Source organism: Pan paniscus, chromosome 1 (genome assembly GCF_029289425.2).
Source record: "Pan paniscus chromosome 1, NHGRI_mPanPan1-v2.0_pri, whole genome shotgun sequence".
NCBI classification, from domain to species: domain Eukaryota; kingdom Metazoa; phylum Chordata; class Mammalia; order Primates; family Hominidae; genus Pan; species Pan paniscus.
The window spans coordinates 191331584-191349012 of record NC_073249.2 but is presented as its reverse complement, the minus strand read 5'-3'; the positions used below and the strand labels follow the sequence as shown (position 1 = coordinate 191349012).

The 17429-nt window shown below is 41.2% G+C and overlaps 2 protein-coding genes across 8 annotated transcripts in view; both read right to left on the bottom strand.

Annotated features, from left to right (window-relative positions):
* KIAA0319L (KIAA0319 like) overlaps positions 1-17429 on the bottom strand; it is a 124053-nt gene that overhangs the window by 62274 nt on the left and 44350 nt on the right. For 6 of the 7 annotated variants that reach the window (XM_008965033.5, XM_008965032.4, XM_008965030.4 and 3 more), the window contains exon 3: positions 11128-11651. In XM_008965033.5, the coding sequence (XP_008963281.4) occupies positions 11128-11651 (524 nt within the window). Of the gene's footprint in view, positions 1-11127; positions 11652-12675; positions 12780-17429 lie in introns of all 7 variants that reach the window. The other variant, XM_008965035.6, reaches the window with a different exon arrangement.
* LOC100995836 (large ribosomal subunit protein eL6) lies at positions 7064-11143 on the bottom strand. Its single transcript, XM_003812574.6, has one exon. The coding sequence runs from the start codon at positions 8000-8002 to the stop codon at positions 7136-7138; it is 867 nt and encodes a 288-aa protein (XP_003812622.4). The 5' UTR covers positions 8003-11143; the 3' UTR covers positions 7064-7135.

Below are 17429 nucleotides of genomic sequence, written 5' to 3'. Positions count from 1 at the left end.
AAATAAAACATACAATGTAATCCAGCTATTCCACTCCCACATATTTACCCAGGAGAAATTAAAATATATGCTATACAAAGACTTGTACACAAATGTTCTAGCCTGTAATAACCAAAATCTGGAAGCAATCCAATATCCATTAACAGGTAAATGGATAAACAAATTATATCTATACAATGGAATACTACTTAGGAATTTTCAAAAGCCAGCTACTAGGTGCTGGGTGCAGTGGCTCATGTCTGTAATCCCACCACTTTGGGAGGCCAAGGTGGGCAGATCACCTGAGGTCAGGAGTTTGAGACCAGCCTGGCCAACATGGTGAAAACCCGTCTCTACTTTAAAAAATACAAAAATTAGCTGGGCGTGGTGGCACATGCCTGTAGTCCCAGCTACTCGGGAAGCTGAGGCACAAGAATCACTTGAACCCTGGAGGTCGAGGCTGCGGAGAGCAGAAATAGTGCCACTGCACTCCAGCCTGAGCAACAGAGCGAGATTGTGTCTCAAAAAAAAAAAAAGCAGCTACTGGCATATGTTATGACATGAATGGACATAAAAACACTACGCTAAGTAAAAGAACCTAAACACAAAAGACTACATATTCCATGATTCCATATTAATGCAAAGTCTAGAAAATGCAAATTTATAGAGACAGCAGATCAATGGATGCCTAGGACTGGGGGTGGGAATAGGGATGGCACACAGGAACTTTTGGATAAATGGGGACAAGGGAAGTTTTGGGGGGGTGATAGAAATGTTATCAAACTGTACGGCAGGAAAAAGGCAAAAAAAAAAAAAGAAGAAATGTTATCAAACTGGATTGTAATAATGATTTACAACTCTATGCATTTACTAAAACCACTGAATTGTATGCTTAAAAGGAATGTTTCCTTATATAAATTATACCTCAATAAAGTCGTTAAAAAGAAATACGTATGTAATGTATGATTCAATTTATTTAAAAATTACAGAAAATCTATAATGACTAAAAGCAGATCAATTTTCTAGAGGGGGTGAGAGGGACAGATTACAAAGCGGCAGAAGAAATTTTAGAGTTGATACATATATTCGTTATCTTTTTATGGTGATGGTTTTATAGACATAGAGATAGATATAAATAAACTAACCAAATTGTACACTTTAAACATGTACAGTTTATGATATGACAATTATACTTCAAAAAAGCTGCTTTCTAAAAGTATGGCACCCACAGAAGAACAAGTATTCCATGTGGGTGGAATGGAAAGGAGAAAGGAGTAACAAAAGAGCCATTCATGCACCCAAAAGCGTATTTATAACGATTGCACAATGTCCATTTTCCCCTCATTAGACAGACTGCTTTCATTTTTTTCATAAAATAAGTATCATCTCACCATTGTGTGCAAAGTTTTATTTAGAAACTATTGCTTTAGACAGATTCCCAGAAGTAGAAGAACAGTGTGACTATTTTAAAGTTAGGCAGACAGATTTTCATTTATTAAAATAATTTGTTTTAAAGAAAAACCTTGTTTATCATTTTCAAAAATTTATGTACTGTATTTTTAAGGAAACAGAAACAGGAGACATGGAACAAATTATTTTATTTGAGAAACTATGAAGTAGGCTGGGCGCAGTGGCTCACGCCTGTAATCCCAGCACTTTGGGAGGCCAAGGCAGGTGGATCACCTGAGGTCAGGAGTTCGAGACCAGCCTGGCCAACGTGATGAAACCCTGTCTCTACAGAAATACAAAAAATTAGCTGGGTATGATGATGGGTGCCTGTAATCCCAGCTACTCGGGAGGCTGAGGCAGGAGAATCACTGGAACCCAGGAGACGGAGGTTGAAGTGAGTCGAGATTGCACCACTACACTCCAGCCTGGGAAATAAGTGTGAAACTCCCATCTCGGGAAAAAAAAAAAAAGAAACTATGAAGTAATACTAAAAATTTTTAGGGGATAATAAAGGGTTGGATGGAATTTCCTTGGGCAATTTTTTCTGGCACTGGATAGAAATCATAAAAACTAAACCAATTCTGAACAAACCTGTTTCTTCTTCAAGAACTCTTATTCATAATGATGAAAGGTTTCAATTCATATTCTCTTTCTCCATCTCTCCAATTCTCTTCTCTTCTTCCTTCTCCCTTCCTCCCTGCCTCCACTCTGAGGCTACCCTCTCCAAATCAAGTAAGCCAGGCCCAGCAATTAATGTCATAATTAAAGATAACAAAAGAAAACTCTCATCACTATCTATTCCATTTTGAGTAGGAGTCTGTAACGCCACACACAGGATGTTCACACTTACCTGGTTACATAATCACAATCCATATAGGGGTCCTCCTTGGTAAGGCACATGCTATCCTAGTTTCTACTTAATATTAAATAACAGTTTATAAAAATTCAGCTTTCAATACATTTTGATTTGAGACACAATGGTATTGAAATAAAAACCCACCACTGTCATTAATAAAAATCCTACCAATGGAAAGGAATGTCTTCCTGCAGTGGCATTAGTCGGGTCTTCTTCCTGCATTAGTGGGGTCTAATGACACACCACATCCCAATTCTCAGCAACTAAAGCTGAGACTGGAGAATATGGCAGGGTTTATCTTTATAGAAATTAATTAAAAGTTAGTCTCCTTAGAGAAACTAAGACCATCCACTAAATAGGAAAGAGAGGGATGACACCTGTGGTGTTAACAAGAGATGGTCAAGTTCTGCCAGTTAGTAAGGAGTTGTTAAGGGACCCACACCAAAATCCCCATCAACTCTTGCTTCGTAGGTGCTACAGACTGAATGTTTGTGTTCTCCCAAAATTCGTATGTTGAAATCTAGCTAACCCCCAAAGTGATGGTATTAGGAGGTAGGGCCTTTGGAAGGTAATTAGGTCATGAAGTTGGAGCCCTTGTGAATGGGATTAGTGCTCTTAGAAAACGGACCAGAGAGAGTTTGTCTTCCTCTTCCACCGTATGAGAACATAGCTAGAATGCAGTGTCTATGCAGACTGGCCCCTCACTAGACACCAAATCAGCCAGCACCTTCAGCTGGGATTTCCCAGCCTCCAGAACAGTGAGAAATAAATTTCTGTTGTTTATAAACCACCCAGTTTATGGTATTGTTACAGCAGCCTTAATGAATTAAGACAATAAATTAGCTTACAAAGGAGCCAATAAACACAATTTCAAACTCACTGCACATACTAAAAACTAGATAAGTAGATTAAAGAACCAGAACTATTAGATTAGAGGAGAAAATGGGTAGCTATGAAGGGAAAAAAAAATAAGGAAAGGGTGTTGTGGTCCAAGAACTAACACAACAGAAACAAGCAAACAAGTAAAAACAAGTAAAAAAAAAAAAAAAAAAACCCTGAAAAACAAACCCAAAACAACAACAACAAAACATGAAGGGAAACAGCACTGCTTAGGTTTCTGTCATCAGTTACGTAAGGTTATCCCTCTGTGGCTGCCCACGCCCCACACCTCTATCTTCTGATAAGAGGTAAGCTCAGGCTTTACATGGAGCCAGCACAAGAGTTCTCAGAAAAAGAAGGCAGCAGATGGCTATCTGGGTGCTTGGCTCATTTATCCTCTAAGTCATTTATTTGTTCCACAGAAAGCCACTGGCTTGCTAAGGGTCAAAATGCCGTGTGTGATTATTGACTGGAAACAGGGAGACGATGCTGTTAGAGAGAAGAACACTTCAGTCTTCCTACAGTCAAACCTTACATGCAGGGATACCTAAGTGGACTTTCATTTCCTGTGCTCAAATAAAGCACTTTTTTCTCTGGCACATAGCAGGATTGGCAGCAATTAATTGTCAGAACTGCTTAAGCTGTACACATTCTTATAATGTACACAATTAATTGGCTGAACTGCTTATACTGTACACGTTCCAGGACCCAATCAACAAGCCTCTGTGCTCCTCCTGCCAACAATTCAGAGGTTCATGGTACAGAAAGGGTGCAATACTTAAACTAAGCAGGACAGGCTTCACCCTCTTTAAGTTGAGAAATGGGAATATATTGATGACATTCCTTTCTACTTTTGGAATTGCAAAAGGTCCACAATATCTGCCTTTGGATTCAATATATGTATATTTCCAAAAGAGTGAAAAATGCAGACTGACAATCCAAATGCCTTTGCAGCTCTGCAGGCAGGCAAGACAAAAGCAATTTATGATACAATTTCTCTCCACTTTGGATGCAGAGTTGCTTGACCTACCTTAGTGAAAACAGCACAAACTAGAAACTGGCGCTGCTCGCCAGTCATCCCTAATTAGAATGAGATCTGCAGTGCATACTTTTCTCTTCCCTTCCCTAGTGCATTAAGCAGAAGTTTGAACTCCCAAGTTCTCTCCCAAAAGAAATGCCAAGGCAATTCTCAATGCACAAGGCAATCTTACCACCTTTCCAGAGCTATACATGGCCTTCAGGGTAAGAAGCTAGCTCCTAAGCATGATATATAAGGTCAAATATAACTTATCTGGATCTGAAGATTTCACTTTGCCCCATTTTTTTTTTTTAGCAATACTTGCAGTTCTCAATATGTAATGCCAAGCTTTGTAATGCCTCCGTGCAACACTGCATGCAGCAAAAGCCCACTCCCAGTCCTGGGGTTCATAGTTCAAATTCAATATTCCTCCCCTCATGTCTACCCACTCTCCACATTAGACCACAAAGGTCTTGAAATCCTACTCACTAGCAGCAATTTCTTGCCACTGCCCACTAATGGTAAACTAGAAGAAAGAATTCTCTATAGCCAACACATCCTCAGGATCTTCCTTCCAGCATACACCTGAATTCTGTAAGACCCAAGTTTGAATTTTCACCATCCTCCAGGAGACTGTCAGATCTAAATCTACCATATTTCTAACTTGTCCATTTCTAATTTCACGGGCCATAATTATCCTATAGTATGCTGGAGGTATTTTCTTTGCTGCCGCTTCCCAATGTCCTCTGCAAACCATTATTCTTCTACCTCCCTGTGAAAACCTCTTCTCCTTTGCCATCTTGCTGCCACTTCAACTCTCATTGCAGCTATCATCTCCCAATTTACTCGTCACTCTTCCTATTTTACTGGTGACTTTGACATCTGGCTTTCAAAAGTCCTCCTCATCCCAAGTCCTACCTGAACAGTAAGAAAGGACAGGCCAGTAAGAGGACAAGGCCAGGCGTGGTGGCTCACGCCTGTAATCCCAGCACTTTGGGAGGCCGAGGCAGGCAGATCACCTGAGGTCAGGAGTTCGAAACCAGCCTGACCAACATGGAGAAACCCTGTCTCTACTAAAAATACAAAAAATTAGCTGGGCGTGATGGCACATGCCTGTAGTCCCAGCTACTCAGGAGGCTGAGGCAGAAGAATTGCTTGAACCCGGGAGGTGGAGGTTGCAGTGAGCCAAGATCACACCATGGCACTCTAGCCTGGGCAATAAGAGCAAAATTCCATCTCAAAAAAAAAAAAAAAGAGGACTGAGTCCGTACAGAATCAGCCTGCTTAGGTTCAAGTCTTGGTTGTACCACATACCTAGCTGTGTTGCCTGAGTTTCCTCATTTATAAAACAGGAACGGGCAGGCACAGTGACTCATGCCTGTAGTCCCAGCACTTTGGGAGGCAGAGGCAGGCAGATCACGAGGTCAGGAGATCGAGACCACCCTGGCCAACATGGTGAAATGCCATCTCTACTAAAAATACAAAAAAAGTTGCTGGGTGTGCCACACCCCTGTGGTACCAGCTACTCCGGAGGCTGAGGCAGTAAAATCACTTGAACCCAGAGGCAGAGGTTGCAGTGAGCCAAGATCGTGCCACTGCACTCCAGCCTGGTGACACAGTGAGACTCTGTCTCAAAAAAAAAAAAAAAAAAGAAACAAAAAACAGGAACAGTAATAGTAATTCACAGGATTTGCTGTATAGATTAAGAGTTAATACACGTAAAGGGTTCTGAATGGTACCTGGCATATAGTAAACGCTCAGTAAACATCAGTTATTGCTGCTGTCATCATCATCATCATCATCATCATCATCATCACCATCACCATCATTAAAGACTACCTCAGTGTCCACATGGGTAACTCATTTAACACGTTCTTTGAGCTTGCTGGGTTCTTTGAGCTCCTTGCCTCCAATAAACTTCTTCTCCACTCTACCCCAGCAACCCTCTTCCACAGCTCACCCTAGATTCTGCCATCAGAACTTTACCACCTCCAAAATCTTAAATTCAAATATTACATACTCTGACCACCGCCTCCTATCCTTCCAGCACTCACAATTACCCATTCCTCCGACATCTGCTTCCCATCATGGTAACCACTAAATGCCAAACTTGTCTACTTCTGTAGCGCCTTGCTATCTTTGCCTCTTTTTATACTTTCTCATACTATCTCTCATCACTCTTTTTACAACAACCTCGATTTCCATACCTCATTTTCCTTCTGTACAAACTACCTAGCAAAGTTCCTATCTTGGATGAATCAAATTATCAGGCTTTTCTTGACAGAGTTGCTGAGAGCTACTGAGGAGAATCACACAACTGTAAAGATCAGTACCACTGTTATAAATGCATGATCTCCATCTTCAAGGCTACCCAGCAATATTTCTATTTTCTTACCTAGTTTGCCATCTTCTATCCTTCACGATGGCTATTTTAGACCTTTACCCCACTCTCTAAACCTCTGATTTTCCTGTCTATTACCCACTCCCCCCAATCCCATCTACCTCTACCTCTGTTTCTACTATCCATAAATGATCTATCACACTTAAGAAAAAACAAGAATGAGATGAGAACTACAACAATTTCCTTCTACCCAGTATATAAACCCACCCTAGCTGTGTCTTACCCAATCCTTTCTCTCTGTCACAATGAAGGAGGTATCCTGCTTAAGACTAATACTGTACTCTGTGCTCAGTATTCTAACCTTCCTGCCCTATAAGGCAGTGGTTCTGGTCCCTGGGCAGCAGCATTGGCACACTCCAGGAACTTTCTGGAAATGCAAATTCTCAGAACATACTCCAGACCTACCGAGTCAGAAACTATGGAGTTGGGGCCCGGCAATCTTTTTTATTTCCATCTCTTCAGAGCAAGAAACAAAGACCAATTTATTTATTTATTTATTTATTTATTTTTTTTTTTTTTTGTAGTCAGCTATTTAATTAGGTTCTTAAGACATTTAGAACACCAATTTGTGAGGATAAATTCCATTCGTCAGAGCAAACACAGATCGCAGGTAGCCCTGGAGCTGAGGAATAGCTTTGATTTTTGGTAAAATCTGTGAGTCCACAGCTTTCTGATCAATCTTGCGCTGCTCCGTAATCTCATATTTCTCTTTTTCTGTGTCGAAGATCTCACCTTCCTGGTGTCTGGGCTTCCGCAGCTTCTTCTTCTTGAAGTAAGCATCAGTAAGATGTTTTGGGATTTTTACATTGCTGATATCGATTTTGGTTGAGGTGGCAATGACAAATTTCTGGTGTGTTCTTCGTAGAGGAACTCGATTGAGGACCAGAGGTCCAGTCACAAGTAATAAGCCACTAGCCAGCTGCTTCAGGAAAACCACCCTCTTGCCCCTGTGGCGTCCAGTGAGGATGATCAGAATGGTCCCGGGGGTAATGCTGGCTCGCAGTTTTCTCACGTGCTGACTGAAGGGTTTTTTGCCATGGCTCAACAGCTTTCGAGGCACATCTTCAGTAGGATAATATCTAGGCATTTTGCGAAGTTTAACCACCCGGGTACCGCCGTTCTTGTCACCACCAACTGGTTTTGTAACAGTTGCAAGAACCTTCTCCTTCTTTTTCTTTTCAACCTTGGATTTAGCGGCTGAGTACTTCCTCTTGTACATGGCCTTTCTGGAATACATGGCAGATCGGGAATACCTGCCAATTCCTCTGACAAGGACAGGGTTGTGGCTGCAATGGGGCTTCCCCTTCTTGGGCTTTTTAGCTTTGAGGTTACCCTTTTTCACCTTGCCACCAGCATCAACCTTCTTGGCTTCGGGTTTCTTCTCTTTAGTATCTGGCTTCTCAACTTTTTCACCCGCCATCTTGCAAGATGGGAAAGAGCGACCAATTTATTTTTAACAAGGCCTTCAAGTGAGTCTGATGCATGCTAAAGTTTGAGAACCACAGCTCTAAGGGATTATTCATTATTTATCCCTTTTCCTGTCTTTAATCTCCTTTTTTAGTACAATGGTTCTCTTGCCTGAAAAGCCTCCTATTTTACCAGGCCATATACAGTTGGCCCTTAAACAATACAGGCTTGAACTGCGCAGGTTCACTTATATGTGAATTTTCTCATGCCTCTGCCACCTGAGACAGCAAGACCAACTACTCCTCTTCCTCAGCCTACTCAACGTGAAGACAACAAGGATGCCTATAAGATGATCCACTTCCACTTAATGAATACTAAGTATATTTTCCCTTGTGATTTTCTTTTTTTTTTTTTTTTTTTTTTTGAGACAGAGTCTTGCTCTGTCGCCCAGGCTGGAGTGCAGTGGTGCAATCTCGGCTCACTGCAACTTCCACCTCCTGGGTTCAAGCGATTCTCATGCCTCAGCCTCCCAAGTAGCTGGGATTACAGGTGTGCACCACCTCGCCTGGCTAATTTTTGTATTTTTAGTAGAGGCGGGGTTTCACCATGTTGGCCAGGCTAGTCTTGAACTCCTGACCTCAACTGATACACCTGCCTCAGCCTACCCCAGTGCTGACATTACAGGCATAAGCTGCCGTGCCCAGCCCCTTATGATTTTCTTCCCTTTTTTTTTTTTTTTTTTTGAGACAGAGTCTTACTCTGTTGCCCAGGCTGGAGTGCAGTGGCGCAATCTTGGCTCACTGCAAGCTCCACCTTCCAGGTTCACGACATTCTCCTCCCTCAGCCTCCTGAGTAGCTGGGACTACAGGCACCTGCCACCACGCCCGGCTAACTTTTCGTATTTTTAGTAGAGACAAGGTTTCACCATGTTAGCCAGAATGGTCTCGATCTCCTGACCTTGTGATCCGCCCGCCTTGGCCTCCCAAAGTGCTGGGATTACAGGCATAAGCCATCACACCCAGCCAATTTTCTTAACATTTTATCTAGTTTAAGAATACAGTATATAATGCATATGACATACATAATATGTGTTAATCGACTGTTTATCTTATTGGTAAGGCTTCCAGTCAACAGTAGGCTTTTAGTAGCTACATTCTGGGGGATTCTGAAGTTTATGCAAATTTCCAACTGCACAAAGGGTTGACATTCCTCACCCCCACACTGTTCAAGGGTCAACTGTATATTCTCGCCCTTTCCAGTCTACTCACCACATAGCCACTATCTGATTATGTCATTCCCTACTTAAAACTCCCTAATGGTTTCCCACTGATCTTCAGATAAAAACCAGTATTTTAATAAGGCCTCAAGGTTCTGCATACCTCTCAAGACTTCTCTTTCACCACCAGCTCTCTTTCTCCGTTTGCCCAGCAACGCCAGTCTCTCCCAATTTCTTGAGCTCGCCATATTCTAGGGCACCTAACACACTTTGAAATTGTTATTTCCTCTGCCTGAAATACTCTTTTTCCCTGTTTCTTTTCCGAATTCCTACTTCAAATATCAGCTTAAACTTTCTTTCTTTAAAGTGGCCTAACCTGACACCTTAGTTTGTATTAGGTGCCTGTTGGATGCTTTCACGGCACTCTATTTACCCTCTCGTTACCCACATCAAGCTTATAATTATTATAATAATTTAATTATTAGAAATGCAATATTCCTTGCCAGAGTATAAGCCTTGTTAAGGCAGAAATGATATTCATCTTATTTATTGTAATATTCCCAGTATCCAGCTTAGTATAGTACCTCGCAAGTAAATACACAATGACTATGACCGAGCCTTTACATACACTGTGGCTCTGTCCAGAATGTTTTTTTACCACCATTAACCCCACCCCAGTACAATCCTACACATCCTTCAAGAAATGTTAAACATCTCTGAGAAGTCTTACCTGCACATACACACCACTTGCCTGCTGAAGTGAATCACTTCTTGTGTTCTTACTGCATTGTGTACATAAGTATGTTAATGCAATAATTATACACCACTGTAAATACCTATCTTCATGTATCAGTCTCCACTAGATTATAAACTCCCTGAGGGAATGAACCATTCTTATTCACCTTTGTATCTCTAAGGCTTAGAAAAGTGCCTGACATTGACAGTAGGTAGCCATAAATGTTTATGGGCATATTAAATCTAGGATTGTTCTCTAATACTGCACTAAAAAGTTTTTTTCTTAATATTAAATCTGGGTTCCAATTCTAGCTATGCTGCATGATCACTGGCAAACTGTTTAACCTCTCTGGGCCTCAGTTTTCTCACCAGGTAAACAGGGCTAATAAAGCCTACTTGGAAATATTGCTATGAAAATTAAACAAAATGATACAGTGCAACAATTAGTACACAGAACGCCTGGCATGTCATAGCCCATTCTGGCTTCAACTTGATAGAGACAACTAGGACAAAACAAATACAAATATAAGTCACAGCAATCAAGGAAGACTGAGCAGAGAGTGAGTCATTCCTTTTAATCATTTCCCCAAGGAGATCAACAATGAAGAAACATAATAAGCAGAATAAACTCTACTGGTGGTATCTCCCTTGGCATATACAGCTTGGTGAGAATTCACTCCAGAGACCTCTTGGCTAATGGCCACATCCTGCTCCACAGCCCAGCAGGTCAGATCTTAATCTGTAGTACCAAGCATGGTTAATTCTGACTGGAATAGAAACTACCTCATAAAGAATGTGTTTACAGGCGAGAGATGGAGGAGAACTTGACTGTAACCACATCAATCAACTGTTTTGCAATTTGGCAGAAAATACTGCAGAATGGTTGGTGAATACTAACAGCCATACAACTGTACTTACCTGTAGCCAAGAACCAGCTTAGACTAGATAATGAGCAGCTTTCTGCATTTACCAAAACAATGGTCAGACCTACATAGCATGAACATCTCTAGGGTCAAATTACCCTTTGTACATCTGGGCAGCACCAACGAAGCTGACACCAAGCAGCTTTATATATACACTCCTCAGCCTATGAGCACTGCCCGCAAGCATCAGCTTCATTGCTCATATATACCAAATGTAAGAGCAGATTTAACCATTTCTCTGCTCCTTATTCATAGCATGCTTACCTCTGCAGAGCCACTGGTAGTCAGACCACCTAATTCGTTGGAGTCATTCACTTTAGAATGCTGTGTCACTATAGGTGTAACTACTTCACTGGGACTACCTCTCTTCTGAAGCTTCCTGATTAAGCTCTGCTGGTCACTGGAAGATACAGCAGGTCTGAGTGCAGCTCTGGGTGGGCTCTGCCTCCAAGATGCCCAGTTCCAACCTAGCCCCAGAAGATGTGGTACATCATCTTCAGGTAGAAAGCCCAAATCATCTGCAGTTTGGAATTTTTTTAAAAACACCAGCATGGAATTGGAGGAGTGTGTCCTAAAAGCCCGGCAGCTCTGGGGCCTGCTGCAGTCTGCCTGAATGCACATCCCTTCTAGCCACCAAAAGACATGGCAGGCAGAGTCCTGGCAGCAGGCAGCCCAACATGACTGGAGAGAGGGGGTTCCTTCAAGAAGCCAGAGGTGATTTTCTCCCCCAGATCTCAGGCCAACTCCAAATTGTGTCTTCCCCTGCTGGCACCTGCTCTCACTGGCATCTAAAAACAAAGAATGAAAACATTTTCAGATGAAATAAAAACAGAGACTACTGCTCCATAAAGAGCCCTGAGAACCAACATTTGAGGTTATTTTGAAGACGAGTTTTTAAGAGGGTGAGAAAGCCATCTAGTGAGTGGAACAAAGGAAGTGAAAGAGAGTGTTTTTTGTCTTCGGATATTTTAGGTTCTAGAAATACTGCTCCACATTCATTAATTGTTCTCCTTCTCAATGAGTTCCTGCCATGGAGACCTTTTACACAGAATGTCACTTCATAAACAGGAAAAAAAAAACAAAAACAAAAACAAAAAAAGAGGTATTCTGGTGGAAGCATATGCAGGGAAGTGGCAAGTTGGGAGGAAGAGGGCAGAGTCCCAATACCTGATGACCTCCCACTCACCTCCAAGGTATTTCTCAGGGACAATGTGAGAACTGTGGGACCAGAAGAACAGGTAGCAATGTGAGAACTGTGGGACCAGAAGAACAGTTTCCCCAGCAAACTGGCAGCAACACAGACTGAGTACTCTGAACCTCATGCAGTTAATAGGCACATTCATTCTTTAACCAATCATTTGCCAAAGTCAAATCGTTTTGCATATCATAGTATCAGCCAGAGTGGTAGTCAAGATTACCAAAAATTTTAACCACGAGAGCAATTCTGCTAGAAAGAACTTCCTAATGACAAGTCATGTCATGATAAGAAATAATGGAACCTAAGTACAACAGTGACATGCTATGGGTAACCTAGATAATATGATCCAAAATTCTGGCTAATGTTGCTGATGGATAAACTTTGGACTGTTTTAATTATTTCAGGTATGGAATTGATTTTTCTGAAATAGTATCTCACCTCTGTTTTCTTAGATGAAGTCAAAACTTGTTCTAAATGGAAGTGATTATGTGAGTTCATTTTAAGGTACTGGCTCTATAGGTGTCTATTACCAGCTATTGTCAGGGTTATATAGAAACAGAACTAGGGTGAGGCAAGAGAGGTGCCTCAGGCACAAAATTTAAGGAGGTGCTCACTTTCAGAGTCATTCCAGCGAAGGGTTGGCTCACAGGACCTTCATAGTGAGTGTCTCTTTAAATTCTGTGTTCTGGGCACCTCTCTCCTTACCCTAGTCCTGGCCCTGGGGTTATAACATAAAATATATGTTAGAATTACATAGAAAAAATATGCAATAGAATCAAAACACTGAAGATACGGATAATCATGTCTGCATGTACACACAACTGAAAAGACCTCTAACGAAAGCAACTGACAATCAGCCAAAGCCAATCTGACTCCCACGGAATACTTACTAAATGTCCAACGGACTAAATGTGGAAACTAATCAAAGATAAAAGGAAGGTAAAGGCAAGCTTCTAGAGTATTGAGTCAGGAGCACTATGGAAGCCAGCACTGGCACCAACCTAACACCAGACGAGGCAATTTAGAAGGCCACAGAAAATAGAACTCCCTTAAAAAAAAAGATGAAGAATACCAACTACGAAAAAAAAATCAAGCTACCAAGAGATACAGAAATACCCCCTCATTTTTATTTATCCTTCCACACAGGCACCAATAGTAAGAATCTCGGTAACAGCTAACTGAGTGAACAGACTTTGTTGAAATCAAATTGTTTTATCAGTAACTACTATTTTTACCTTTATATCAATTTTCCTTCATTCTTCTCATAACAATTTTCTCATACTTAAGAGGTCAACACAGATGAAAATTATCTGTGCTTTTTTGTAAGCTGATATATTATTTAATTTTTAAAAATGCAATACAACTTCCACTTCTGCTCTTGAAGAAGGAATTGCTATGGGGCTTGCCTTCCCACCATGAATAACTAGAAAACTAGACAAAATATATAAAGCAACTGTTTTTAGACACTGGACAACAGGCAGTGCAGGACTATGATCCCTGAAAGGAAACAAACCAGGTGAGCTCTATGAATCCCTTGGCTTTCTGCTGGAGGCATGCTCCAGACTGTGGCACAGGCAAGAAGAAGGCAAGCATAACAGGGCAGTTGCTAAATTGAGGAGACGGAGTTCAGGGTGACTGGTAGTTAGAATGTTTAAACAAAGTACCAGAAAGGAGGAAGCTACACAGAGAAAGAGCTTCAGAAATCTGAACAGTAGTCACCTTCAGTTTTGGCTGAACACTGATTTACTAAGGTATAGGTTGAAACTGCATGAGGGAAATTAGAAAATATTTTGAACAGAATGAAAATAACACAATATATAAAAATTTGTGGGATACAGTTAAAGCAATGTCTAGAGGGACATTCGTAATTTTAAATGCTTATTTCAGAGAAGAAAAGTCTATAAAATCAATGATTTAGAGAGACACATGGAGAAAACGACATGCGATGACAGAGGCAGAGATTGGAGCAATACGGCTGCAGGCCAAGGAAAGCCAGGATTGACAGTGACCACTAGAAGCTAGGGGGAGGCAAGGAAGGAATTCTACCTCCAGTCTCCAAAGACATCAACCCTTCTAACACCTTGATTTTGGATTTCTAGCCTCCATAACTATTAGCATACACAGGGTTCTCTGCTCTTATCTGGGAGACAGTTCAGGAGACAGATGGCCCAAATCCAGGGATCACTAACATCTGGGGATGTGGCTGTGGCCTGTACCCAGGTTGAATGGAGATAACCTAATAATACACTTAACAGGACCTGTACAGCCATGTGATGCTGGAAAACTATGGGAATCTTGTGTCTGTGGGTTTCTCTCTTTCAAACCAAAACTAATCACCCAACTGCAGCAAGGAGCCTGGATGGAGGCATCAGAACTGCGTCAGGTACCTCTACAGTCCAGGAGTACTGGTTTGAAACAAAGATCTTAACCCTAAAGCAAAATACTCTGAAGTTCTGCAAGAACAAACAAAAAGTGTCATGATAGAAAGAGGCCTGGATTGAGAGGGAGGAGGTTCCACAGAGATGCGGTGCTATAAATGAAAAGAATGTGGGAAAGTACAATTCGAATACAACTCTTCCTCTTTTAGCCACCAGAGCAATCATACTAGTGAGAAACCCCATAAATATAAAGAATGTGGAATAGTCTTCATGAGCAGACTATCCTACTATCACCCCTTTCAAATCATCATAAGCTCACACAGGCGAGCAACTTTATAGATGTACTGAATGTGGCAAATTCCTCAAGCACTCAACATTTATTAATCATCAGAGAATTTATTCTAGAGAGAAATACCAATAAACGTGAAAAAGCTTTCAGAAAAAAACAGCCCTTTCTTTTTTTTTTTTTTTTTTTTGAGAGGGAGTCTCACTCTGTCACTGCAGAGCAAGGCGTGAGCCACCACACCTGGCCAAAACTGTCCTTTCAAGTCATCAGAGAATTCATACAGTCAGGAACTCTACAAACACGACTGTGGGAAACTGTTCAGAAGGCAGTCGTTACTCATCAGGAGAGAAAACACAGTGGAGATAAGCCTTTTAAAAACATTTATTTATTTATTTATTTATTTAGAGACAGGGTCCCACTCTATTGCCCAGGCTGGAGAGCAGTGGCACATCATGACTCGATGCAGCCTTGACCTTCGGGCCCAAGTGATCCTCCTGACTCAGCCTCCCAAGATGCTAGGACTACAGGTGAGCATCACTGTGTCTGGCTAATTTTTTAACTTTTTGTCAGAGATGGGGTCTCCCTATGTTGCCCAGGCTGCTCTTGAACTCCTGGGTTCAAGCAATCCCCTGACCTTCGCTTCCCAAAGTGTTGGGATTACAGGTGTGAGCCACTGTGCCTGGCTGAAAAAAAAAAAGCCTTTTAAATGTAAGGAATGTGGGAAAGCTTTCAGAGATAACTCAACTTTGTTGGAGCATCAGAAAAACCATCTTAGTGAAAAAGTACATTGGTGTAATAAATACAGAAAAGCCTTTAGTAAGAGCTTGACTCTTATTAGTCATCAAAGATTTCATACAGGAGAGAAACTCTATCACCATATTAAATGTGAAATCTTTTTCAGGTATAGAAAGATTTGCTGGGCAAATCTCCTTTGCTGGGCATCAGAAAACTCATAGTGGAAATAAACCCTATCAGGGCAATGACTGTAGGAAAGCCTTTACAAAGAGCTCAACTCTTATTGGACATCAAGGAATTCATACTGGGGGGAAAAAAAAACAAAAAACCAAAAACCTTTCACTATAAGAAATGTGGGAAAGCCTTCAGGTACAGCCAAGGCCTTGCTGAAAATCAGAAAATCCATATCTTATGAATGTAATGAATGTGGGAAGCTTTTCCCCAAAGTTCAGCCCTTAAACAACATAAGAAAATTTATAACAAAGTCATCAAGCCAGGCATGGTGGCTCATGCCTATAATCCCAGCACTTTGGGAAGATGAGGTGGGAGGACCACTTGAGCCCATGAGTTCAAGACCAGACTGGGCAACATAGTGAGACCCCATCTCTACAAAAGATAAAAATTACTAAAAAATAACATTTTTAAAAAGAATGGGTCATCAAATGTAGTGTGGTAAACATGCAAAAGTAGTTTATTTCTTCTGACCATCAAAGAGGAGATATTTAATAAGTGCACCGCTATCTAGAAGCCTTCTCATTTGTAAGGATGTTCACTGTAGTATGGTTTGTATTAGTGAAATAGCTGAAGAACCTAAATGTCTGTCAGTATGGAAATAGTTGCTGCAGAATACTATGTACCATTTGAAAGAAATGGCATAGAATTTTATATACAGCCATAGAAATATCCCTCCTGATAAGTGGAAAAAGCAAGTTGCAGAAAATCTATATATTATGTTCTTATTTATATTTTTAACAATGAAGCTATTTTTGTTTGTCCACATATATTACCTGGATTCAAAAAGATCTAAGCCAGGCGTGGTGGTTCATGCCTGTAATCCCAGCACTTTGGGAGGCTGAGGCAGATGGATCACTTGAGGTCAGGAGTTCGAGACCAGCCTGGCCAACATGGCAAAACCCCGTCTCTACTAAAAATACAAAAATTAGCCAGGTGTGGTGGCGCACATCTGTAATCCCAGTTACTCAGAAGGCTGAGGCAGAAGGATTGCTGGAAATGGGAGGGGGAGGTTGCAGTGAGCCAAGAGCATGCCACTGTACTCCAGCCTGGACAACACAGCAAGACTCTGTCTCAAAAAAAATAAATAAATAAAATAAAAAGATCTGGAAAAATAAAAGCCAAACTTTGACCAAAAAAAAAAAAATCAATGATCTTTGCTTCCATCATAAAATCTGGGGAAAAAAAAAGAGTAAATTAAACCCCAAAGTAAGTAAAGGAAAGAAATGATAAAGAGAAGAGTAATCGAACAAAAAACAATAGAGAAAAATCAAGGAAACAAAAGCCTGGTTGTTCAAAAGATCAATAAAGCTGATAAATCTCTAGTCGGACTGACCACAGGAAAAAAAAGGAGTATTCAAAAGTTACCAGAATCAAGAATGAAAGAAGGGACCAGGTGCAGTGGCTCATGCCTGTAATCCCAGCACTTTGGGAGGCTAAGGCAGGCAGATCACTTGAGGTCAGGAGTTCAAGACCAGCCTGGCCAACATGGTGAAACCCCATCTCGACTAAAAATACAAAAATTAACTGGGCATGGTGGCATGCACCTGTAATTCCAGCTACTTGGGAGGCTGAGGCAGGAGAATCGCTTGAACCCAGGAGGTGGAGGTTGCAGTGAGCCGAGATCGCACCACTGTACTCCAGCCTGGGCAACAGGACGAGACTCCATCTCAAAAAAAAAAAAAAAAAAAAAGAATGAAAGAAGGGATATTACTACAGATTCAATAAACCAGGGGCT